The sequence below is a fragment of the Marmota monax genome, unplaced genomic scaffold (genome assembly GCF_021218885.2).
Source record: "Marmota monax isolate L192 unplaced genomic scaffold, Marmota_monax_Labrador192_F-V1.1 WCK01_AAM20220418_F8-fsc00954, whole genome shotgun sequence".
NCBI classification, from domain to species: Eukaryota; Metazoa; Chordata; class Mammalia; order Rodentia; family Sciuridae; genus Marmota; species Marmota monax.
Window position 1 is genome coordinate 45,630 of NW_026694622.1, and position 27,983 is coordinate 73,612.

At 37.6% G+C, this 27,983-nt stretch overlaps 1 protein-coding gene and 1 gene segment (V, D, J or C); both read right to left on the reverse strand.

The window, feature by feature from the left end:
- Positions 1 to 6,310: 6,310 nt before the first annotated feature.
- LOC124078073 (immunoglobulin lambda variable 1-40-like) lies at positions 6,311 to 6,948 on the reverse strand. The segment is given in 2 exon segments: positions 6,311 to 6,750; positions 6,861 to 6,948. Coding segments are annotated over 2 exon segments (498 nt in total).
- A 12,053-nt stretch (positions 6,949 to 19,001) lies between these two features.
- Positions 19,002 to 27,983, reverse strand: part of LOC124078074 (uncharacterized) — a 41,260-nt gene continuing 32,278 nt past the window's right edge. Inside the window, exon 3 of the mRNA XM_046422695.2 lies at positions 19,002 to 19,330. Coding sequence (XP_046278651.1) covers positions 19,002 to 19,330 — 329 coding nt within the window. The remainder of the gene's footprint in view (positions 19,331 to 27,983) is intronic.

Consider the following 27,983-nt stretch of genomic DNA (forward strand, 5'->3'; position numbering starts at 1 on the left):
ATCTCAAAATATCTCAAAGTTTTCACTCATGTGTGCTTTATTTTCTGTAAAATACTGAATATGAGGAAACTTATATAAAATAAAGCTAAAACACGAATCACAGATACACATAATGAGGGAAAAGGAGAAGACAATATAAATAGGAAATGGAAAATAGGAACAATGGAGGCTGGAACCACAGGATTCCCATTAGATATAAATTCTGAGATGACCAGGGTTTCACTGGCTGCCTCATCACCTGAACTTCAAGACAAAGAGACTACAACATCCTGTTAAGCTCCTCAAACTAATGAAAATCAGGAATTTCTGTTCTTTAGAATATATTTCCCTGGGGTGGATCAAAGGTGGTGGAGTAGAGGAGATACTGTTTCTGGCTGCTCTGGGCATGAATCTGAGAAAGCTATCAGGTGGCCTCTCCATGGGGTCTCGCCTTGACAGAATACAACATCCCAAAGAATGTGACAGGACCACATACAGCAGATTTTCTCAGAATCCACCAGAGCTGCAAACGCCCAGCAGAACTCAGAGCCTCTGTATTCTGATAAGACTCCACACTCCAGTGCCAAAGCCCACAGTTTGAGCACGTGTGTGGCTCTCAAGCAGCAGAACAGAAACACCAAATCAGCACCTCTGCAGAGCAGCAGAACTCCAGACTATGCTTGCTCCCACGCAGGTCACTGGACTTCATTCTAGCCACAGAACAAGGACATCCTAGCTCCCCCAACTTCACCACACATCCTAACAGGGGAAACAGATGAACTCAATCTTAGTAAACCTTTGTCACCAATTTTTGGTGGGAGTGGCTACCAGTGCAGATCTGCAACTGAACAGGTGATATATTGTTGATATTGGGAACTGTCAACATTGTTCTTCCCCACTAAGGAGGGATCTAGGAACTACACAAGAGCACTACAAATATATAGAGTAAAAACAATAAAACACCAGTCCCATGGAGTTGGAAAGAAATGTGAGCAACATGAAAATATAAGGGAAGAAATTATCACAAACAATTCAAGACAACCCATCTTTACAAGGCTTAATAGAAACAGCAGAAAAAAAAATGAGAAAGTAAATTTTCAGTATTTACATGAAAGGGATGTTTTGGAATCTCAAAGAAAACATTAGACAATAAATACAGACAGTGAAAGATCACTTTGACAATGAGCTACATAAACAAATCCAAAAAGCAAAAGATCACCTCTACAGGAAGATAGATGTTATTAAAAAAAAAAAACAGAAATCCTTGAAATGTAAGAAATAATAAACCAAATTAAAAACACAAATGAGAAGCATCACCAGCAGAGTAGACAACGTAGAAGATAGGAAATCAGACAAAGAATACAAAGTATATTATCTTTAAAAGAACATTGAAAGCAAAGTGAAATGATAAGAAACCATGAGCAGAATATCCAAAAAATATGGGATAGCATAAAAAAACCAAATTTAACAGTTATTGGGATTGAGGAAGGCACAGAGGTCCAAACCAATGAATGAGAAATCTGTTCAATGAAATAATATCAGAAAACTTTCCAGACATGAAGAATAAAATGGAGATTCAAATCCAAAAAGTCTAAGAATGCCGAATGTGCAAAATCACATCAGATCCACTCCAAGATACATTATAATGAAAATGTCCAACATACAGAATAAGGAGAGAATTTTAAAAGCCACAAGAGAAAGGAATCAGTTTACATATAGGGGCAAACCAATTAGCATAATCACAGATTTTTCAACACAGACCCTGAAAGCTAGAAGATCCTGGAACAACACATTCCAAACACTGAAAGATAATGGGTTCCAACAAAGAATCTTGTATCAGGCAAAACTAAGCTTCAGATTTGAACATGATAAACACAATAAACAAAAGTTAAAAGAATTTACAGCTAGAAAATTGGCACTAAAAAACATTCTTGCCAAAATATTTCATGAAGAGGATATGAAAAACAACAAAGAAAACCAGCAGAGGGAGGAAGTACACTTAAAAGAAAGTCTAATCAATGAGGAAAACTAAGTCAAGTTGAACAACAAAAATAAACAATTATGGCTGGAAATACAAACCATGTCTCAAAAGTAACCCTAAATGTTAATGGCTTAAACTCACTAATCAAAAGATATATGCTAGCATATTGGAATAAAAAAAAAGATTCAACAATATGTTGCCTACAGGAGATTCGTTTGATAGGAAGACATACACAGGCTGAAGGTGAGAGGTTTGGAAAAAATCATACCACTCCCATAGACTGTGGAAACAAGCAGGGTCTCCATATTCATATCAAATAAATTAGATTTCAAACCAAAGTTAATCAAAAGGATAAAGATGGACATTACATACTGCCCAAGGGAACCATAAACCAAAAAGACATAACAATCATAAGTATATATATGCCCCAAGAAATGGTGCAGCTATATTCATCAAACAAACTCTTCTTAAGTTCAAGAGTCAAATCAACCACAACTCAGTAAACTTGGGTGACATTAACACACCTCTCTCTCCACTGATGAGATCTTCCAAACAAAAGTTGAATAAAGAAACTATAGAGCTGAATAACAGAATTAATAACTTAGACTTAACTGACATATATAGAATATATCAACCAGCATCAAGCGCATACCACTTTCTTCTCAGGAGCACATGGATTCTTCTCAAAAATAGATTATATACTATGCCACAGGGCAACTCTTAGCAAGAGATTCTACCATGCATTGTATCTGATCATAATGGAATGAAATTGGAAATCAACCACAAAATAAAGAATAAAAAATTCTGCATCACATGGAGACTGAACAATGTGCTACTGAATGGACAATGGGTTACAGAAGACATCAAAGAGGAGATTAAAAAATTATTAGAGATAAATGAGAACACAGATACAACATATCAAAAATCTCTATGAGACTATAAAAGCAGTACTAAGAGAAAAATTCTTTGCATGGAGATAATTCCTTAAAAGAAGAAAAATCAACAAATAAATGACCTCACACTACATCTCAAAGCCCTAGGGGTAAAAAGAACAAATCAGCAGCAAAAGCAGTAGAAGGCAAGCAATAATTAAAAGCAGAGCTGAAATCAATGAAATCAAAACAAAAAAAAAATTTAAAAATAGACAAAACTAAAAGTTGGTTCTTTCAAAAAATAAACAAGATTGACAGACCATTAACCATGCTAATGAAGACAAGGAGAGAGAGAACTCAAATTATCAGCATAAGTGATGAAAAAGGCAATATCACAACAGACACTACAGAAATACAGAAGATAATTAGAAATTATTTTTAAACCTATACTCTAATAAAATAGAAGACAGTGAAGGCATTGATGAATTCCTTAAGTCACATGATCTGCCCAGATTGATTCAGGAAGATATACACAGCAAAACAGACCAATATCAAGTGAGGAAATAGAACAACCCATCAAAAGACTACCAAGCAAGAAAAGCCCAGGACTGGATGGATACACAGCTGAGTTCTACACAACCTTTAAAGAAGAACTAATACCGGTACTCTTCAATTTATTTCAGGAAATAAAAAAGAGGGAGTACTTCCAAACTCATTCTATAAGGCCAATATTACCCTTATTCCAAAACCAGACAAAGACTTCAAAGAAAGAAAACTTCAGACCAATATCTCTAATGAACATAGAGGCAAAAATCCTCAATAAAATTCTGGCAAATTGAATACAAAAACATATCAAAAAGTTTGTGCACCATGATCAAGTGGGATTCATCCCAGGTATGCCAGGTTGGTTCAACATATGGAAATCAATAAATGTAATTCATCACGTCAACCTACTTAAAGATAAGAGTCATTTGATCATCTTGTTAGACACAGAAAAGACTTTTGACAAAATACAGCACCCATTTATGTTCAAAACACTAGAAAAACTAGGGATAACAGGAAGATATCTCAACATTTTACAGGCTATCTATGCTAAGCCTCAGGCCAACATCATTCTAAACAGAGAAAAATTGAAGGAATTCCCTCTAAAATCTGGAGCAAGACAAGGATGCTCTCTCTTACCATTTCTATTCAACATAGTTCTTGAGAAACTGGCCAGAGCAATTAGATAGAGGAAAGAAAGTAAAGAAATAAGTATAGGAAAAGAAAAAGTTAAACTAGCACTACTTAATGACGATATGATTCTATACCCAGAAGACCCCAAAACTTCACCAGAAAACTTCTAGAACTAGTAAATGAATTCAGCAAAGTATTGAGAGATAAAAAAAAAAATCAACATCCATAATCAAAGGCATTTCTGTATTTCAGTGACAAATCCTCTGAGAAGGAAATGAGAAAAACTACCTCATTCATAATATACTCAAAAATAATAAGATACTTGAGAATCAACTTAACAAAAGAGGTGAAAGATCTATATAATGAAAACTACAGAATCCTAAAGCTAGAAATAAAAGAAGACCTTAGAAGATGGAAAGATCTACCCTGATTTTGGATAGACAGAATTAATATTATCAAAATGACCATACTACAAAAGTACTTTTGGGATTTTGATCAAAATGCAATTTTGATCAAATTCCCAATGACATTCCTCATAGAAACAGAAAAAGTAATCATGAAATCCATCTAGAAAAATAAGAGACCCAGAATAGCTAAAACAATTCTAAGCAGGAAGAGCAAAGCAGGTGGTATTGCTATACCACACCTTAAGCTATACTACAGAGCAATAGTAACAAAAACAGCATGGTATTGGCACCAACACAGCCTGATAGATTAATGGTACAGAATAGAGGACACAGAGACTAATCCACAAAATTACAATTACATTAGACAAAGGTGCCAAAAATATGCACTGGAGAAAAGATAGCATCTTCAACAAATAGTGTTGGGAAAACTGGAAATCCATATGCAACAAAGTAAAATTGAACTCCTATCTCTCACCATACACAAAAGTTAACTCAAAATGGATCAAAGACCTAGGAATTAAACCAGAGACTCTGCATCTAATAAAAGAAAAAAGTAGGCCCTCAACTTCATCGTGTGGGATTAGGCCCCAACTTCCTCAATAAGACTCCTATGGCACAAGCATTGTAAACAAGAATCAATAAATGGGATGGATTTAAACTAAAAAGGTTTTTCTCAGCAAAAAAAATCTGTGAGGTGAATAGAGAGCCTACATCCTGGGAGCAAATTTTTACCCCTCACACATCAGATAGAGCACTAATCTCTAGGGTATATAAAGAACTCAAGAAGCTAAGCACCAAAAAAACAAATAGCCCAATCAACAAACGGGCTAAGGACCTGAACAGACACTTCTCAGAAGAGGATATAAAATCAATCAACAAATATATGAAAAAATTCTCATCATCTCTAGCAATCAGAGAAATGCATATCAAAACCACTCTAAGATATCATCACACTCCAGTCAGAATGGCAGCTATTATGAAGACAAACAATAACAAGTGTTAATGCGGATGTGGGGAAAAAAGGTATACTCATACATTGCTGGTGGGATTGCAAATAGGTGCAGCCAATTTGAAAAACAGTATGGAGATTACTTGGAAATCTGGGAATAGAACCACCATTTGAACCAGCTATTCCTCTTCTTGGACTATACCCAAAGGACTTATTATATGGACACACCACATCAATGTTTATAGCAGCACAATTCACAATAGCTAAACTGTGGAGCCAATCCAGATGTCCTTCATTGGATGAATGAATAAGAAAAATGTGGCATTTATACACAATGGAATACAACTCAGCATTAAAAAAGAAAAAAAATCATGATATTTGCAGGTAAATGGGTGGCATTGGAGAAGATAATGCTAAGTGAAGACAGCATTGAAGTCAAAAACAGATGCCAAATGTTTTCTCAGATAAAAGGGGGGTGACTCATAGTCAGGTAGGGAGGGAGAGCATGAGATGATTAGATTAATTCTAGATAGGGAAGAGGGGTATGGGGAAAGATAGGGGGAAGGGTATTAGCAAGGATGGTGGAATGTGATGGTCATCATTATATAAAGTACATGTATGAAGACTCGAATTGGGTGTCAACATACCTTATATACAGAGATATGAAAAATTGTGGTATATATGTGTATTAAGAATTGTAATGCAAAAAAAAGAAGTACATGTATAATGGCATAAATTGACATGAACATACTTTATATACAGAGATACAAAAAATGTGCTCTATATGTGTAATAAGAATTGTAGTGCATTCCAATGTTGTTGTGTATTTTACAAATAATAAAATCAATTTTTTTTTTTAAAAAAAGAGGACATTGTCCTAAAATAATGCTGCTGTGAATTACTTTGAAGAGAGTGGGCAAGAGGCTACAAAACCATGCAAGGAGTTTCAGCTGGATCTATAGCGAAAGGTAGCAGAAAAAGCCAGAGACCAGGCCTGAGCAAAGCTGCTGAGTGTTTGCTCTCCTAACAGATGGTAAAGTGGTTCTTGTCTTACTTCCTCATGAGCTTGAAGCACTGTGAGAGAGCTGAGGCTACTGTCATAAGACTGACAGTAATAGTCAGTCTCATCCTCAGGCTGTAGCCTAGTGATAGTCAGTGAACCAGAGTTGCCAGACCTGGAGCCAGAGAAGCGATCAGGCACCCCTGAGGGTCGATTACTATTATAATAGCTGAGGAGTTTGGGGGCCGTTTCTGGGAGCTGCTGATACCAGCTCACACCATATCTACCAATATTGTTGCTACTTCCAGTGCAGGAGATGGTGATTGTCTGTCCTGGAGTCCCAGACAATAAGGGCTGCTGAGTCAGCACAGACTGGGCCCAGGACTCTGGAATTGAGAAAAACACGGAGAGCATAAGTTTTGTCTAGAAACAATAGTAGAGTCAGGATCTATATCAGAGGACTCCCACACCCTATCCCTCCTCCATATCTTGTCACCTGTGCACTGAACAAGGAATGTGAAGAGGAGACAGGACCAGGCCATTGTGAAGGTCATCCTGAGCTCTGCCTTCTGTACACAATGCTGAACAGAGGTTCCCCCAAGTCTCTCCCTTGCCCTTTTCAAACTCTGAGAAGGGGAGGATCTATCTATGCAAATTAGATTCTCCCTGTTTTCTGATTGCACCCTTAGTCTTGGTTCAGACTACTTTACATAAAGATGCCAAGTGGGTATGCAGGGGTGGATTTGAGTTGGTTTAGGGGTGTGGAAGTTCACAGCTGTGAGCCCTAACAAGAGAGAATCAGGCAGGACCAGGTGGCTCATTAGAGTTCTGATTACTTCCTTACCCATCTTGACTGGTCTGCAGTGCCCCCTGTTGTCCAAGCCCATACACATCATCATAGAACATTGTGATCAGAACCCCTGAGACAGTCCTACAATTCCACTGCATCCGACTGCCTCTGCCTTGTCTCCAAGCCAAACCCCTTATGTGGCCTCCTCATTACCTCAGGATGGCCTTCTTGCTTTCCCCAGACTCCACATTGTGAATTAATGCATACTTCTCTTGGCTCTTTCTTGGACAGGACTAAGATGGTGTTTTTGATATAAATTCTTCTTAGATCAAAATGAAGCAGGTGAACATAAAAACTATGGTTTTACTAGCTTGCAGGGTAGCATCTAGTTTATTATACACAACACAAATCTTTGTTCCAAAAGTTATATCACCTAGTACTTGGTGAGAAACTCAGTTTCAAAATCTTATGATTAGCCTTTTGATGCCATTTAGAAAATATTAGTATGCTTGTTTCCAAGCTTTCACAGTTCACATGTTTGTAACCCTTATTGTTAACAAGTGATACTGAGAGTGGTGATTATAAGTCCATCACAGCCATATAGCTTCAGCCACCATTGTCTACATGAAATGCCATGGGGACTGTAGATCCTGAAAGTACTCAGACAGTAGAACTCATTAATGTTTTCAGACATGGATGGAAATGCACTATTTTAGGCAATGGCAGGGATGGAGCCTTTTGTTCAAAAGATCTTAGTGTTTTTCACAAGAGTCCCCATGGTTATAGCTGAGGAATTAATCATATTCTGAATTTTTTAAAACTTTTATTCTATTTTTAATTGTTCTTATTAGTTATAGATGACAAGAGATGGTATTTTGACATATTACACATATGTGGATTATAACTTCCCACTCTTCTGGTTACATATGGTACAGAATTACATTGGTCATATATTTATAATGTGCATAGGAACACATGTCTGGTTTATTCTACTATCTTTCCTATCCCTCTAACACCTCCCTTCCCTTCATTACCCTCTGTCTAATCCAAAGTATTTCTATTCATCCTTAAGCCCTGCCCTTATTTGAGTTATCACCCACTTTTCAGAGAGAACATGCAGCCTTTGGTTTGGGGAATTGGCTCTTTTCACTTAGCATTATAGTCTCCAGTTCCATTCATTTACTGGTAAATACCATAATTTCATTGCTCTTTATAGCTAGCTAATATTCCATTGTGTATACATACCACATTTTCTTTATCCATTTATCTGTTGAAGGGCACCTAGGCTGGTTCCATAGTTTAGCTCTTGTGAATTTAACTGGTATAAACATAGACGTGGGTGCATCACTGTAGTATACCTTTGGGTATAAACCAAGAAGTAGGGTAACTGGATCAAATGGTGATTCCTTTCTAAGTTTTCTGAGGAATCTCCATACTGCTTTCCAGAGTGGTTGTACAAATTTGCAGTCCCACCAGCAATGTATGAGTATACATTTTTTCCTACATCCTTGGCAACATTTATTGTTGCCTGTATTCTTAATAATTTGCATTGTAACTGGCATGAGATGAAATCTCACTGTAGTTTTAATTTTCTTTCTCTAATTTCTAGAGATTTTGAGTGTTTTTTTTCATAATTTTGATAATTCCAGATCCAAGATAGGCAACAATTTTCATTCTAGGACCTAGAATATCCCATACTTTTAGAAACATAACTCACCTCATAGTAGGTTGGTACTTTTTATGTCCAGCACAATTTGTAATTAAATACATACAGAATTAAAATCATACAGAAATAATTATAATTATTTCTGTAAATCATACAGAAATAATTATAATTATTTCTGTGATAAGATAAATTGTGTACATTGTAGAATCTAATACTTGTTACTTTTATGAATAAATATATAGATTAAAAAATAATCTACATTTCCTGATTAATAGATTATTTTAAGTTATATATAAATTGTGTGCACTATAAATTCACTCAATTTTTTTTTAAATTTAAAACATTAAATTTTAATCTTCCTTCCTTCCTTCCTTCCTTCCTTCCTTCCTTCCTTCCTTCCTTCCTTCCTTCCTTTCTTCCTTCTTGTCTCTACCTGTTAGGAATAGGCACTGTTAGCCCCTTTGGGAATTTCTGTAGTTTGAATAAAAATTCACTTTTTCATGTTCATATAGAACTATGTGAAGTGCAATGACTGTTAATGTCCTGCAGATTCTTTCTTTCCACAAGACAACTCCACTTGCCTTCAATTCAGAAAAAGCAAGACCAAAAAAAAAAAAAAATCATCTCTACTGCAGATCAGGAAGTTTAATTTTCTGCTCTTCTTGATAATTGTACTCAAATCCGACAGCACATATAGAGTTTTATCTTGATTATAATCTTCTCTAATTTTATCTCTAAACATGAACCCAGATATTTGAACTCTTTAAATCAATCAACATGAAACATATTATATAAAATGGCCAATGTTCAGAATGAAAATTGCAGATACAAAATAAATATAAGATATTGGAACTACAAATCCCACCATTCTGGAAAGACATATTGAGATTCCTCAGAAAACATGGAATGGAATCAGCATTTGACTCAGCTATCCCACTATCAGATTATACACAAGCACTTAAAATTATACAACAAGCAATTAAAATAAATGCACTACAATGATGCAGCCACATTAATGTTTATAGCAGCTCAATTCACAGTAGCTAAACTATGGAACCAACCTATATTCAATTCAACAGATGAATCAATAAAGAAAATGTGGTATATATACAAAATGCAATATTACTCAGCCATAATGAGAAATAAAATTATGGCATTTGTGGGAAAATGCATGAAACTTGAGACTATCATGCTAAGTGTAATAATCCAAACCTCAAAGTCCAAGTATGAGTGTTCTCTCTGATCTGTAGGTGTTAACCCATAGCAAGGGAGCGTAGGGAGGGTAAATATAGAAGTACTTCAGATTATAAAAAGTGAAATGAAGTGAAGGGAGGGGGATAAGAATAAGAATGACAATAGAATGAATCAGATATAACTTCTCTATGTTCATTTATGTACAAATACATATAATGACCAGTGGAACTCCACATCATGTTCAACAACAAGAAAGGTATCAAAATTGTAATAGATTGCACCCAATGAATATATAATGTGCTAAATACACTCTAATATTATGTATATCTAATAAAAAACTAAAAATGAGCACATGAAATAATACTAAATCTAATATATCTTTAGACTGTGCATATTAAAATAGCAATGAAAGGTGCTACAAATTTATCAAATGGTTTTAATATTCCACAAAGGCAATGAAGTGAAAATAAACATATACAAAAGTAGTATGTTCACTGTGAATCCAGGTGCCCAAAGGTCATGCGGAAATCAAAAAGAATGATGACTTATGCTCAGCTAGCATGAGCTCACCCATTCACTAAAGCCAATCTGTGGAATACTGTCTAGATGCATGAAGACACTGGTTATTCATAAGAAGAATAAACCACTTCAGTGAGGATATTAATCTATCATTATAATCCCTTTTTTAATTGATTTTAACACAAGTGCAGGGTCTAAGATTACTGATCAGAAGCACTATAAATACAGATTATTATTTCAATCAGGCTTGATATTATGATAAAAATAGAATAAATCAATTATAATTGTGTTCTAACTATTTGGAATATTGAACTATGAAATATGCATAGTTTAAAATTAAAATAAATTTTGTTATAAACTGAGTTATAATGATATTATGGGTTATCATCTTGATGGACTTCAACTTCTTTGCCATACCTCCTTTACTGCTTTTAATTGATAATATTATTATTTTTAGCATTAGTATAGCTTATTGTAACATGTACAGTTTCTATGAGCATTGTGTAATGGTTGAGAATTGTGGTGTGCCATTAATGTAAACCAGACTCTAGTGTCTTATTTTATAAACATTGAGGGTCTTTACTGCTGCAGTAAATTGACATAAACTTGGATCCTCTACAATTGAGGTCTTCTCTTACTTGCTTATCTGGTGGTTTCGCTGTCACAAGTATTAATTTTATAAACAGGAGGGTAATCATTGTCCATATCCTCAAATTGGAGCCCAGAGATTTACAAATACACTTCATTGGTTGAGACATCATTGTATCCAGAAATTCAATTGGGGAACTTGGGCCTCAGCTGTTTCTCTGAGTCTGAGTAGTACTACTCAGATACAAGTCCTGATAAAGTAACAGTACATGTTTTACTTTTTTTTTTTTTTACCAATAGTAGGTTCCTATTCACTATTCAGTGCAGGTGAGTCTGGTTATTGATCCAGGGATGCATAGAAGGGGAGTGGCCATGTCAGTGTAGGAAAATAGATGGAATCACAGAAACAACAGAGTGAAGGGAAGAGGTAGGGGGAAGTGACTTGGTTATTTGATGAATAGGATAATGACTCACGTTAGGGGTCTGCCCTAGGCCTCTGAGGCCTGTGCCTCCCTGTGCATTGAGAGAGAATTAGAAGGAAGAACAGAGTCTAGGTCATGGTGGATGCAACCGTTTCATAGGCCTAACTCTGCCTATTAAGGGATGCTCATGCAAACGGGTCACTACATCTTGTCGCTACCCCATGTGTACTTGCAGTGTCTGGGTCCCTGACTAAGGGAGGGTGGCATGATGAAGAAGCTTAGTTAATAATTGGGGCTTAGGAGAAAACAAATTCAGGACCACACAATGCACATGGGACTCTGTACAACTGTATATCTCTTTAGGTTCCTAAGGTGACTTCTCTATTAACTAGAACATGTTCAACCAGTCTGTGCCCGTCATTATATCTCATATTAGTGCTACTTCTCTGGGAAAATTGTAAAACAAAATTGGGATAATGTGATTGGGCAAGAGGAATTTGTGGGTGTACAGAACAAGATGAGAGCAGAAGAAATAGGAGAGAGCTGAAATATCAAGTGCATCTTAGGTGTGAACACCTAGTGTGAGAGGAGCAGGTAGTCATAGAACAAAAGTAGGGAAAGGCAACAACTGTGTTCTAATTCACAAAGATGAGGCTAGATTTAAAAGAGCTGATCAGAGGAGGTTTGGTTGTACATTTATCACATTGATAACATGGCATGAAAAGGTGAAAATTATTCTGGAATTTCAGGGACAATCAGTACAGAAGGAATTCATCCCATTCCCATTGAAATAATGTCAAAGGTAAATTAACCACTAGTAGGGGAATTAGATGAGTTTTTAATTTATTCTTTCATTCATTTTTTTTCCTTCAAGAATGAATGAGATGTTTCACATGAATCAGTCACTACAGATACGAAGATAATTTAAAGAGTGGTCTTAGGCTATGGGAACAGCAAGAAGGGATTGTTGCCCAAAAGAATACTCCAAGCCTGAGGACCTCCTCCTCATTCAGGTAAGAAAAGAGGGGTATCTCAGTTTTTTCAGGGCCTTGAGACAGAAAGGGCTCCAAATCCCTGAAAGACCTCAGCTTTGACTTCATTTTGGGTCCATATAATGCATTCTCTACAATAAGGGAAACACTGCAGGTTTGCCAGGAAATTCTATGCTTGAAGACTGAGGGAGAGCTCCAACAAAGTACCATTTTTAGAACTAGCAAATATATTGGTGTGTGCTTTTGAATTATGATGGGGTTAATTTCCATTCATTCTAATGAGTCTTTTTAGCAAGTGTATTATTTATGTAAACCACAAAAAGTTAAACCTGGATTTTTAAAAGTTAATAAAATAACATTACATAGCAATAATAAATACATATCAGGACCTTACCTACATAGTGTTTCCTTTTCCTCTTGTTGTGTATTACCTCAATATAGCAGTTTATAATATTATTTTCTATGGATAAAGCAGAAAACTAACTCAAACTTAATTTCCACACAATTCTTTTTCACCTGCTCAGCCAGTATTGAGTGTAATAGGACCCATTCATGTCCATGTATAACCTTCAGTCCTGCACCTTAATGTTCTTCAACAGGAAAGTCACCCCAGTGGATGATAAGAGAGTGTAAGGAAGTCAGTCTTGACTGATAGTTTCTAGTTATGTAAATACTAGGTATTTATATGACCTTGTAAAATATGCTTTCAAGGAAGTTTTGCAGAAATATCTGCTATCATTTGGCTGCACTTTGAATTCAGATCATTTTTCTTAGCAATGACTTGAAATTATTAATGTGGCAATAATTTAGACATGGTTGGTTATTTTGATTAAATATTAATTATAAATCCCAACAAAAAAGTTATGACATAATTATAAAAGCAACATGGTATTGTTAAAATACATAAAAATATTATAAAAGAAATTTTGCTTTTAAAATTTAAAAGCAAATTAGTACTAATTTGATCTACATAATCAAATCAACATATAAGAAAAGACGAACCATCATTTGTTAATATTTTGAGTGAGAATTGTCTTAAAGGTATTGGCATACCCTGAATCTTACTGACAGTTACCTATTTGAAGATTAACTCCTCTGCTCATTGTCCAAACTGAAAGAGAAAGTGGAATCCTAGAGTATGAGGAGAAACACTGAGAAATGGACACACACTGGGAGGGAGAGGATGAGGCACATGGCGTGAACCACTGGTAGGAGAAGTAGTCAGCCTCATCTTCACATAAAAGTGTTGAACATTTTCAACCTATAAACATGTCTCCATCATGTAAATTAGAGACATCTGAACACATGAAGAGGTTTTGGTTGTACTTCTCCATGGGTTTACATCACTATGTGAATACCAGTACCCATAGAGAGTGCACAGTAATAATTAGCTTCATCATTAGTCTGAGCCACTGTGATGGTGATGATGGCTTTGTTTCCAAGGAAGGAACCAGAGAACAGATCAGGGACTCCAGAGGGGCAGTGGTTTGCCCTATAGATAATTCACTGGGAAGCATGTCCTGGTGTCTGCTAGTACCAGCTTGGGTAGTGACTTGTGAAGACTGACTTAGAGCTAAGGCTACAGGTGGGTGTCCCTAACCCACCTGGAGACACAGAGAGTGAGGGCTCCTGGAACCCAGTGGTCTGAGAATCCAATACTAAAAGCAAGGACACAGACAGTTATTGTTATGAACAAATGGTCTCCATGAGACACTCCTTTTTTGTAGGGACTCAGAGGATGCAGTTACCCTCCCTGAACTGAACCATAAGAGAAGTAAGTCAGTATAAACATCATCCAGGCCATGGTGGGATTCTCACATGCACATAATGTCATTACACTTCTCATCATAGATCCCATTTTCATACTCTGGACACATGTTTGTGAGGAGCTTCCTGGCCAGTTCCAGAGATGGGGCACCCATTGTCTGAATCTTGGAGACTGTCCCAAGCAGCCTCAGTAGAGCCAAGGATTGAGATTGCAGACACAGACAGCAACAGTAAAAGGCTCAGGATGCCACCTGCTTTCACATAAGAAGTCATCTGTTCTTTGGCTTTAGCACTAGTAGAATTGCAGTATTTGAGAGAAAGTGGGTTATCCTTCCCAATATCAAAAATAAGAATAAAAGGAAACCATATTCATCATATTTAAAAATAAAGTTAAGAATATTTACAATCAAATTAGTGTGAATATCTCTGTGACTTTAGTACACTTTCACTTTTGAAGATGATTACAGATGCTAGATGAGGATAATTGGGAAGTTCAGATATGAAACTCCTTTAATTCCTTTGTGAAGTAATATTTTCTTTTAAAAATGGTGTTCATAAATACAAAATAAAATACAATTTCAACATTCTTCATAATTATTTTATGAAATTTTCATTAATATTATTTTTTCCTTTGAATTCATTCATTCTTTTATATTTTTAAGACATCCACTCATAAATAGGAATAAAGATTCATATTAAAGTATGTTATGGCCAATAGTCAAATGTATCTCATAATTATCTATCCATACATTTGATTGTGTGTGTGTGTGATAATACTAAGATAAAGAAGATGATCTGAAATTTAAGTGAGAAACAAATAGAAATGCTAATTTTAATACATAAAATCCTAATTATATCAGTTTTTATCTTTTACATTAAAACTCGCTGAAATAAAAAATGACAAGAAATTATTCAAATGCAAGAAAAACAGGAAAACATATGGGTTCAAATATTTATCACACATTAAAATACATATGCATTAGGAAATCATAGTGACCAGAATGTAATCCTAAACTCTGAGGTGAGCCCTGTGCTACCTCTAAAGTTCTCTCAGACATTCACTGGGTACCATGAATCAACAGTTTTCTTCCTAGGATGTCCACAAGGCATTAAGGAGCCAAAGGCAAAAGGAGGAATATGAAGCCTAGAAATAGAGGAAAATCTCAGGTTACCAGAAGCTCATATCAGCAAAGCAAAAGCAGCTCCATTGTGGATGGAAGTGATACTGCTTGATCCAGGTAAGAGTTTAAATTGAGCTGTGTATTTTATCACTGAAGGAGAGTACTGATATATGCTGCACACTGTGGGATTCGATATTTATTAATCCCATTGAAGTCCCCCTGAAGAGGGTCCTGTGATTCCATCTTTCTCCCCTACAGTAACTAAGTCCAACTGCTAAGAGCTGAGAGGTATTCTCTCTGATTGTGACATCTGAAATTGTCTCATAAGTCTCATACATACCCACCCTCAAAGTTCATGTTCAACATCCTTCATAGATAGATCTCAAGAAACAAAAACACATGTCCTATTTTCAGCCTAAATGCTTCCTGTTCATCTAGGTAAGTCTTTCTCAGTCTAACATGAGTTCAACTTCCTAACGTACTGGTAAACTATGGGTTTAATTTGAGTATCTGCCAAAGTTCCATATATAGAGAATTCTTCCCAAGGTTATATACCAGGAGGTACTTCCTGGTGATAGTATCTTGTGAGAGGTTGTAGGGCTTAAGGGAGAGAGCCATAGTTCACTGGTGTCATGTCCATAAAATGGTGGTTTAACACCACCCTTTCTGCTATCTCTCAACTTCCTGGTTTATGAGTGAACATTCACAATGGCTCACACTTCCCATTTTATCAAATCCTCACCAGTGTCCCAAAGTTATGGCACTAAAGATCTCAGGCTTAAATCTCCATATCCATGAACCAAAATAAACCTCTCTTTACTTTATATGTACCCTGTGTTTTCTTTGTTATTTTATTTGACTTTTTTGGTACATAAATTCAATGGGCTTGCTGATTTCTTTTTTTTGTTGTTGTTGTAATTTTTATTTATATATGACAGGAAAATGCATTACAATTCTCATTACACATATAGAGCACAATTTTTCATATCTCTCATTGTATATGTAGTATATTCCCACCAATTCATGTCTTCATACATGAACTTTGGTAAGTAATGATTATGACACTCCATTATCATTAATTTCCCCATGTCCTCTCCCTTCCCTTCCAACCCCTCTGCCCTATCTAGAGTTCATCTATTTCTCCCATGATCCCACTCCCTGTCCCATTATGAATCAGCTTCCCTATATATAAAAAAGTTGACATTTGGTTTTTTGGTAGTGGCTAACTTCAATTAGCATTATCTTCTCCAATACCATCCATTTACCTACAAATGCCAAGATTTTATTCTCTTTTATTGCTGAGCAAATTTTCATTATGTATATATGCCACACTTTTTTATGCATTCATCTACTGAAGGGCATCTAAAATGGTTCCATAGTTTAGCTATTGTGAACTGTGCTGCTATAAACAGTGATGTGTCTGTGCCCCTTTAGTATGCTGTTTTTAAGTCCTTTGGGTATAGACTCAGGAGAGGAATAGCTGGGTCAAATGGTGGTTCCATTCTCAATTTTCCAAGTAATCTCTATACTGCTTTCTGTAATGGCTACACCAGTTTGCAGTCCCAGCAGCAGTGTATGAGTATGCCTTTTTCCCCACGTACTTGCCAATGTTATTATTGTTTGTATGCATAATAACTGCCATTCTGACTGCAGTGAGATAAAATCTTAGTGGTTTTGATTTGCATTTCTCTAATTGCTAGTGATGGTGAACATTTTTCTATGTATTTGTTGATTAACTGTCATCATCTTCTGAGTGGTGTCCCTTCAGGTCCTTGGCCCATTTATTGACTGGGCTATTTGTTTTTAGTGTTTCAGTGGTCTTGATGATTTCTCATTTTCAGTATTAACACATACACTTGTCTGATTTCTTCTCAATTTCTCTGAAGACATTCTCCTTGCTTGTGTCTTCACTGAAATTTCTTCCTGCTCTGTGACCATTCTTCCATTCCACCAAGAAAACACACCTAAACAATCAATCCATGAGGATGGGAGGGTAAAATAGGAAGCAAGGGTGTGGATCAGATTCCTTCAGGAGCAAGAAAGTCACAGTTTAGTGAGGACATCTTCTGCATAGAGGTGTGAAGCCAGTATTTCCCTTTGTGACCTGGTGCAGAGCCCTGTCCTGTTGTAAGTAGTACAACATCACCCCCTACTGGTCTTTGATGCTCTGTCTTCAAACCCCTCTCATATCTTGGCAAAGACTCTAGAATGATCATCTGATTATAGTAAATGGACCTTTCTGATTTTATTTCCCTGACAATAAAACTACCATGGTCTATTTTACTGAGTACTTTTTTTTTTTGGTTTCTAATGATCTCCTGAACGCTAAATACACTGTTTATAGTCCCATATATTTCAGGATTATCTGGTATTTGACTTTGCTTCAGCCAGGTACTTTGGGTTATTCCCAGTCTATGAACTGTTAAAAGAAGTTTAAAACTTGAAAGGAAAGTGACCACAACACTTGGAGCGACCAAAAGATATTTATTGCATCAGTGCAACAGAGGAGAAGAGAGAGAGGGAGAGAGAGAGAGAGAGAGAGAGAGAGAGAGAGAGAGAGAGAAGAGAGAAGAGAGAAGAGAGAAGAGAGAAGAGAGAAGAGAGCACACACACAATGGAGACAGAGAGAGAAAGAGAGCAAGAGAGAGAGAAAGAGAGAGAGAGGGCTGGCAGGAGGGAGTTTTTATAGCCCAAATCTAACGGGGCCTCTTGGCCTGCAAGCTGCCTTGTTGACACACAAGGGGTTAAGTGTTTGGCCTTGAGCGTGGAGTTGAGTGTTCAGACTTGAACAGGGGCTTGGGTGTTCGGGCTTGAAGCAAACAGGGGATAAAGAATGAGATGGAGGGTTAGAGAAGCCAGGTCATCCTGCAGCTAACTTTGTTTGGCATGTCCTGCAGATAGCTTACTCAGCCTGTCCTGCACCTAACATTTTTCCATTTTTGTTTTTCTAAGTGACATGGGGGATGGTGCAAAGTCCTCTAGCTATATCCTGCTTAATGGTGGGTGGCATAGGACCTAGAAGGGGAAATGGAGGAATGTTCGGGGGACAGGTCTGAGAACATCAGGGCAGCCAGAAATAACACTCAGTGGCTATAGACAACTACTTCAGTAGGGGTAAAGTCCATAAAAGTTCCTTGAAGCCACAAGTCGTTGATGGCATCAAACCTGTCCTGGATGGAGGAGATTCTTGGTATCAGCCACTGGTCCTGTAGCAGGAACTCTGGGAAGTATTGAAGGTGGCTTGGTTGAATCCAGTAATGTTAAGGGTGACAGCCCGATTGCAGCCAGTGGATGAGCAACTACCTTGACCCATAAATTGAGAGTGGGTGGTGTCATCCTGGTGCCATGTCGCTTGGATATTAAAGCACCATCTGTGGTTGGGATAGAAACTTGAGAGAGATTAATGATTAGTAAAAGAAGAAGAGAGTTGGCAAAAAATCTTGAGTTTAGTGGGCATGATGGAAGTCCAGGACTGGATATTTGGAACAGGTGCCTTTTTAAGGTGGGAGCCATGGTACCAGGGGGAGTGTCTAAATGTTTGGTCACCATTGGGGTAGTAAGTATGACTGTATGGGGTTTTAAGGTTGGAGACATGGACCAGGGGGAGTGTCTAAGTGCTTGGTCACCATTGGCGTAGTAAGTATGACTGTATCGGGTTCAATCCAGCGAGGTTCCAACGATTGAGAATGCAGTTCCTGAAGTAAGCCTAAGTCACCCAGTTGAAGAGGGTCCAATTCAGTTCCTGGTTGTGCTGGGGATGAGGCAATGCATGGCACAGGAAGGCACTGGTCTGCATGTTCCCTGAGAAGTGAGGGCTGGACCGTTGTCTGACTGGGTGGAGGTGGGAAGTCTGAACCTGGGAATGATCTCCTCAATGAGGATGGAGGCAATGGTGTCTGTAATTTCCCTGGATGTGGGGAATGTATTTATCCAACCTGAAAAAAGCATCAACCAAAGTAAGTAGGTAGTGAAGCTTTTTGTGCCTAGGCATGAGAGTGAAGTTGATCTACCAGTCTTCGCCTGGCTAGTGACTCTTCATCTGATGTGTGGGGAGTTTAGGTTTGTTGCTTCCTTGTGGGGATACTGTAGAGCAGACAGAACAAGCAGAGTGGACCTGCTGAAGAGTAGTTCTCATTCCTAGGAAGTGAAAGAGGAATTGTAAAATCTGGAAAAGTGGTTAAGGAGGGTTTTAGGTGGGGGCAGAGTCTCTGGAGCTAGAGGAGTTGGTCATGAGTCATAGGTCTCCATCTTGGGCATCAGGGGCTGGTAGTTGATTGACTGACTGGTTGGTGAATTTATGTATCTGATCTTTCAGGAACTTCTGTAGGCAATTTAATAGACATGGTCCTATTAGGAGAAACATAAAGAGGACTAATAGGAGTCCTGCTAGGGGGAGGAGCCAAGGCCATACTTGACTGAACATTTCCCATGGAACTTGTTGGCCTAGTTGCTGTCTCCTCTTTTCTAGCTGTTCTTGTCCTTCATTACTCCCAGAAATGACTGTGTTTTGGCTTAACTGTTTTTGGTAGGTGTTTAAGATCAAGCTGGTCAAAATTGACTTTGTTTCTATCTATTGTTAAGAGTCAGCCGAGTTCCCATAGGGGTCACTTGTGGGGGAACTTGAGAACAGCTTTTTGGTTCTGCTAGTGCCATTTGCACTAAGATAGGTCTAGGTCTTGCTTGACCATGTGGCTTCCTTTGGAAACATCAGGGATGTCTCCTGTCTCCAATGACCCTCCTATTCAGAGCAAGTGCACTGATTGGCTTTTCATTCTCCAGTGGTCTCATTAATCTCCCTGATCAGGAGGTTATGTGTCCCAGAGTTGCAAAGCTCTTTAGAGAAGTTCCCTGTTCCCTGGATTCAGACTGACTCAGAGGGCCAGAGCCAAATATTGGTGTTTTTTTGGCCATTTTAATTTAACTTTAAGTCTTGATTGTAAACATCCAGCAAAGTCAGTTTCACCTTAAATTAAGAGTACTGGGCTTTAGCTGAAGTCTGGCCTACTTTGGAGTCATTCTGACATGTAGTAAGATGGGAGGGATAGCCTTATCTTAGGTAAGGCAGGGCTCTTTATAAATCTTAGGTAAAGTATTCTAGTATATGAAGTTGATATTTGTTTCCAAATATCATTTTATAAAGTTTACATATATTGTTGCTTGATGTCACATGAACAATAGCTAACACAATATGATATTACGTTTAAATTGTACCCTAGTTTATAGAACTTTATATTAATCTTATTGATAACAGGTCCAGTTTTAGAAAATTAAATTATATAAATAATAAGTGTTTCTCTAGCAGGCAAGTCTTGAAGGTGCGAGGACTAGGACTTTATGAGCCATCGAGACTGTGAAGATATGTGTGGGGTGTGATGTTTGTTCTCTGTTTTGTGTTCCTGGAGGTTACACAGTCCTTTGAGGGAGACTTACAAAGCCTATGCTGGTAAACTACCAGCTGGGAAGGGAAGGGAATAATTTTGAACCCAAGAGTCTAATCTGCTGAAGGCTGTGGTGGGGTGCTTTCCTCCCTGCAGCTTGGCAAAGAGGTTTGCCAGACAATCAATGGTTAAATCCTCCTGAAACCACCATTGGGTTTAGGACTCCAGGAAAGGGAAACTCACCAATCAAAGGCCGGTGGTGGATGGTGTTCTGGCGGTTGAGAAAATGGGTTCAGGCCATCCAGTGAGTGGCACTTCTGAAGGAAGAGGGACCCAAAAGTGGGTTTTAACCCTCTCCCGGGTTTCGGCACCAATGAAAGGAAACACTTGGAGTGACCACAACACTTGGAGTGACCAAGAGATCTTTATTGCAGCAGTGCAACAGAGGAGAAAAGAGGGAGAGAGAAAGAGAGAGAGAGAGAGAGAGAGAGAGAGAGAGAGAGAGAAGAGAGAAGAGAGAAAGCACACAAAGGAGACAGAGAGAGCAAGAGAGCAAGAGAGAGAGAGTAAAAGAGAGAGAGAGAGGCCCAGCAGGAGAGAGTTTGTATAGCCCAAATCTAATGGGGTCTCTGGGTCTGTAAGCTGCCTTGTTGACACACAAGGGGGTTAAGTGTTCAGCCTTGAGTGTCGGGTTGAGTGTTCAGACTTGAGCAGGGGATTAGGTGTTTGGGCTTGAAGCAAACAGGTGATAAAGAACCAGATGGAGGGTTAGAGAAGCCAGGTCATCCTGCAGCTAACTTTGTTTGGCATGCCCTGCAGACAACTTACTCAGCCTGTCCTTTACCTAACAAAACAGAAAGCTAAGGAGAGGTCACAAGTGTTAGTAACTCTGCCTGAATTTCTCTTACAGGTTTACTTATTGACTGGTTGCTGCATTTCTAAGAGTCTCCTGTTGTATTCTGCCTCACTCCACTCTACAGGCCTTGGCTTCAGATGTCTATTTTCCTTGAGTGAGAATATAATATTATCAGGGAATGAGTGTGTTCTATTTTGACTTGCATCTCAGTTCTCTAATTTGCCCTTGAATGTCTACTTTAAAAAAACAAACTTATTTTGACTCTGATGTATGTCAGTTATCTTCTTCTAGTTTTATATTTTTCCATATATTATTTATATAAATAGCATTGCTATCAATATAAATTACTGTTATATTGGTGTTTCTACAACTGCTCAACTAACCAACCCTTGTAAATTTTTGTATCAGAGAAAAAGTTCCTAATCAGGTTCATTTGTGAATACCTCCATGGATTTAAATGTCAGTTGGTTTATAAAGTCTATGTCTAAAAAACCTGATATTTATCCAACACTCTTCCACTTGAGAAATATTGAGGGTAAGGCATAATTTATGAGGTCTAACAGCATTGGAGGGTCTGAGAGTTATGTACTTAGAGGAGAGATTTCATTCTTCATCAGGGAATCCAAAGCCACATCAGAGTGAAATCTGATGAGAAAATGAAGCACACCTTTCCTATGTTTTCAGAGTCAGTGAAAGATTGGCACAGCCTGGGAAACAATCAGGAGACATGAAAGGGGTTGAAGAAGCAACATAGGAGTGTGAGTTGCTCATAGGCAGAGATAAAGCATGAAGGGGCAGACAAGAGGAGTGGTGATTTTGTCTCAATTCACTCTAGAGTGGAGACAATTGTGGCACTGATGATGTAGCCGAATGAGAATGAGGAAAAGCACATGCTTGTGGGGTGGAAAGTGATAATCAGCCTTTTATATTTTAAGCCTGAACTTCAGGCTGGAACCTAGTGGTACTCAATGAGGCCCTACTGACAAACCTTTGGCCTAAGTTTAGGACTGAATCCTTGATGACTGAATACTCATATCTGAGGTCACAGACATAGGATTTCTCCCAGGAAATTCTGGGCACCAATAGCCACAGTAATCTCCAATGTTTCTATAGCTCCCTGTGTAAAACAAAATGGCCTCAGGCTCTGAGGCACATCATGTGATTTATTGGTATAGTTACACATATATGTATATGTGGGGAAATTTTCTGCTCCCTGAAGTTCCACAATCTACTCCTAAACTCTAGAATTTTGAAAAGCCCCAATGGGTATTAGAGGAGAGAAGTCATTTCCTAAGAGGCCAGAGAAACCTACCTATAAAAGTCCACATTATCCTGAGAGGTGTCATACAGAGAAGAGTGTCATCCTTGGGACTTACTTCACTGAACTTCTCAGGAGGACTCTCAAGAGTTTTCTAATCAAAGGTGGAGCCTCACCTTCAGTCACATTCATCAAGAAAGTTTTATGTCTTCAGTTCTAAACTCCATACCACTTCCCTACCCCCATTGCCTAACATTCAATCCTTGACAACAAAACTGAATGTGCAGAAACCCAGCAAGAGAGCTAGCCCTGTGCTTGAAATTTCTTCATCCTTTATCCTCACACAGCATTTCATATCTTAATGTCTCAATCCCTGACTGCCTGAACAGCCTTGAGCTCAAAAACTGAAGACAAATTAGGTGATATCTTCTCTGAATCCTTGAAAAGCCAAACTTATGCTGTAGAGGAATATCCACCTCTTAGAAGGTCTCATGCCCTTGGCCAAGAAAAAAAAAACTGGTGTATTTTTTTTCAGAGAAAAAATCTAAATCTTCAGGATATGGTTATAAAATCAGATTACCATATAAATCACAAAAAAGGTTGGATGTTATATTTATTTTGGTGTTATTTTTAGTTTTCCTGAAATTTCAGAAACTTTGATTAGAAAAATTAAAGGGCAGACATTGTGACCCAGAACTCACTTAAATTTATATTTAGAGTTAAAAGCATATTAATTTGAAATTGGTGAAGAGTTATAGTCCAATACCCTGATCAGGCTGTTTTGTTTTTTGTATCAATTCCCCATATGCCTATGTCACTGTGAGAAGCATTAATGTGGCCAATGACACAGTAATTATCAGTCTCATTCTCAAGCTGCAGCCCAGAATTGACCAAAAGGGATGAATTGTATTGGACACCTTTGGATCCAGAGAAGGGGCCAGAAATCCCAGAGCCATGTAGAATGTCCAAATGTGAGTAGTATCTCAGGAAAAATCTAGAATGCTTCCCCAGCTTGTGCTGGTACCACTGTATCCATTTTTCAGCACATTGGAGACATTATTCAGGGTGCAGATGAGTCTGACAGATGCTTCAGGAGGTGCAGAAAAGGAGGGGGACTGAGTCAGCAGAGGTTGGGCAGAGAACAATCGTGGGTGCTTGAGTGGGAATCATATTTAAGATAGTGGTTACCTGAACTAGAAGATTAATATAGAATGGGGTCTATCCTGAGTCTCTAAGACCTATCCCTACCTGAGTAATGAGAGAGTAGCAAGAGGAATGAGGGTACATGCCATTTTCTCCACAGAGGGAATTTGCTACCTCAGGCTTGTCTTACTCTCTCTGCTGCTTTCAGGGAAAATAAGTGGCTGTTCAGGTAAATTGAACTCCTCCATTCCTGCTTTGTCAGAGTACATCTGATCTCTAATTCATAAGGGGAAAGTATGCCTAAGGAGATGCCCATTCTGAGTTTCACCATAGGAAATATCATAGAAAGAGCAGCTATTGGAAACCTTGTGGTTTGTACAGGATCCTGCTCAGGAGCCATCACCAGGCCCTGAGAGCACCAAGCTAAAGATCTCATTGGGGAGCATAGGAGGTAGCTCAGCCTCTGCTAGACCTGATGCTAGTGGGCTCATCCAGCTGTAAGAAACACAATGGAATGCCCTGCACAGCTCTTCTTCACCATCTTCTGATCAAAGGCCCATGTTTAGGGTTCTAAGTTCTGAATGCCACAGGATTTTCCAACATCATTTGATATATTTCTTTGCCTAGAATGCCTGTGTGATAAGTTGCACATAGACACAATTTTATCAGTATTAGCATGCTCTTTGTCACTTTAGAATTTTGCAATATAGGGTAGAAAAAATACAATGTTGTGAATGTGAAGAACCAAGCTCATTCTGTGTTTGTACCAAAATACAAATCCTAAACAATCACAACTCGCTATTTGGGACATTATGGGGGACTTCTATTGTACTGTAAGTTGAGTCTATAAAATTGAGTGAGGGTGCCTGGGAATATTGCACAGTGGTAGAGTGCTTGTTTAGCATGTGGTAAGTCCTCAATTGAATCCCCAGTTATTATTTATATATGTTAATTAATAAATATTATATTGCATTAATGGGGATTCTCAAAAGTTTTCTTATGAAATTAATTTGTCCATAGAGAAGCTATGAGAAGGGAAAGCAGGATGAGAATATTCATGGGAGCTCTTTTTTAAGATGAAATCTTCTTAAACTATTAACCACAAAGACATGGTGTAAGAAAAGAAGAATATACTAGAAACTGAATATTTCTTATTTGAATAACCAGGCTGTTTCTATCACTGTTGAGTACCTGGGAAAATATTGCAATTTGTTGGTTTCTCTAACCATAAAAGAATTAAACACTTGGTAAAAAGTTATAAATGTTGGCTTATCAGTTCAGAAACAGTTGACTGTGACCTTGTCTAGTGGCATGCTTTCACTTTGGTATTGAAGATGGGATCTACACAGTGTGAAGCAGCCATTAACATGGAATGTGGATACTAGGAAGAGAGAACAGCAGGAAATATAATCCTGGTATCACTGTTAAACCAAGGAGTAAAGGGTAAAATAATATGGAAAATATTTTATCAGCTCAGCCTGGCTCTCAATTTTGTGTGCATTTTTACCTCATCATTCATGCAATATGTTTATTTATTTTTATTTTTGGACACAATGCCTTTATTTTATTTATTTATTTATTTATTTATTTATTTATTTATTTATTTATTTATATGTGGTGCTGAGGATCAAACCCAGGGCCTCACACTTGCTAGGCGAACACTCTACCACTGAGCCACAACCCCAGCCCAGTATGTTTATTAAGTAAGTAGTATTCTCAGGTCTAGTACCCAAGTGATAAGTTGATTTAAGATTTATGAGAGACTAGAAACTCTTTTATTTGTCCAAGTAGAGGTTACAGAAAGGATTGAAGAGGAGTTCAGATGTGGCATCTGTAGACCTTTACATTCTTTGCAGGCTGCACTGAGATGTGCCATGAAGGGTACATGAGTGCACAGCATCTCAGACAGAATCAGAAAGAGAAAGAGAATGAAGAAAATCCTGATTGTCATTAGAAGATGATACCAAATTTTTACCCTCCTTGTACCCCTCTCAAATTCTCAAGTTCATTTTTTCTCATTAATAGAGTCTTTCCTACACTTCCACTTGCTCTCTGATACTTTGTGACTTCATTGGCTGCATTTTGTGCAAAAAAAATCCCACATTGTTTCTAGTGAATTCTCACCAATGTTTCATTAACCCAAAAAATTCAATGTGCCTGAGAAAAAATGGCAATTCTACTCTCAAAGTGATGCAGATGGCACAAAAACTCAAAACAACTTCTCTCAGAAAAGTCTCAGGGACAATGTAGGTGAATGTCCAGATGCTGTGGCACTCTATGGATAACAAAAATGGAAGTGTGTATGTGTATATGTGTCTTTGTGTGTGTGTGTGAAAAGAGATGGAATCAAATATCAATAATTATCCATCCATGACTTTCTACCCAGTGAAGCTGCAGGTGCTAGCCATCAAGTGATCTTTGTAGTTTTATTCACTGAGCAAGTGACATATTAAGGAAGAGGCTCTAGAGAATGTTTGGAAGTCTAAGTTCACTGTAAGGCTTCAGTGTCAGCCATTGACAGATCCCACAAGGTGTTCATGTCTTCTGATCCTGCCATGGTTAAGCTACCTCACTGTGAGTGTTTTAATTGTTCCTGAGAGAAGGTTTATTCTTGTCAAAGAATTTCTGCTCTCTATATTTGAGCAGGTGAAGTTAGTGATGTCACCAATAGCTTAGTCTAACATGTCATGAAGTAAATGATTCATGAAAAATCCTCAGACTTTTGACTTCTCATACTGTGTTTAGAAACAATAAAGCTCCTGAATGAATTTTTACTGTCATTAGTAATTACAAGAAAACCCATAATGAGATATAAAATAATTTCCATTTAGGGTGGCTGTATTAAAAAAAGACAAGTAATAATTAGTTTTGGCTAGAATGTGTGGAAATAGAGAAACTTACACATTCCTCATGTCATGGAAAATTCAGAGCCTCTGTGAAAAGCAGTAGGCATTTTTTCCAACACAGTTAACCTATAGCTCCCAAATTTCAATTTAATACCCAAAAGAAAATAAAACACATCCACAAAGTAATGTGAAGTGTGCATAACACTGAATGTAGCCGAATTACTCATGAATTCCAAAGATTTTAAATATTCCAATCTCCAATGACTAATAGATGGATAAGTATAGTAGTTTACCCAAATAATGGAGTTTTAATAAGCAGTAAGAAGGAACACATAACTGATATCACATAATTACATTTTTTATGTTAGTATGTTGAAAAGAATAAATTAATAATTACTTACGGTATTGATCTATTAAATTACATATAAAATGGTGTTATAATGAAAGTTATAGTATTACTAGTTTTTAGACTAAAATTGTTTCTTTGTAGAATGATAAAGTAATCTAAACTTGGATTAAGTTGGGTTTTACAAACTTGAAAATACAAAATAAACAAATCCTGTTGTGTACTTCATTGGATGTAATTGATGGTATGCAAATTGTATCTTAATAAGTTTGTCAGACATGAAACACAAGGTTCCAACTTTTTATGGTTTTGATTAAATGTCCCCTAAAAGCTCCTGTGTAACACAATGCAAGAAAGTTTAAATGTGAAATACATGATTTGTGAGATAATTAATATAATCAGTACATTAATCCCCTGATATGTATTAACTGGATACTAACTGTGCGCATGTGGGTTGTAGCTAGAGAATGCATGTCTTTGGAGATTATATTTTGTCCATATGGAGAAGAGTCAGAGTCTCTCTCTCTCTCTCTCTCTCTCTCTCTCTCTCTCTCTCTCTCTCTCTCTCTCCCCCCCCCCCCTCTTCTGTCTGCTCTCTGGTGTCATAACTTAAGTTGATTCCATCAACCACACTATATTCCCTGATATACTGATATTCTGCCTCATCCTGAGCACAAACTAATTGAGCCGGCTGTCTATGTACCTATGAAAATGTGAGTGCCAAATAAATATT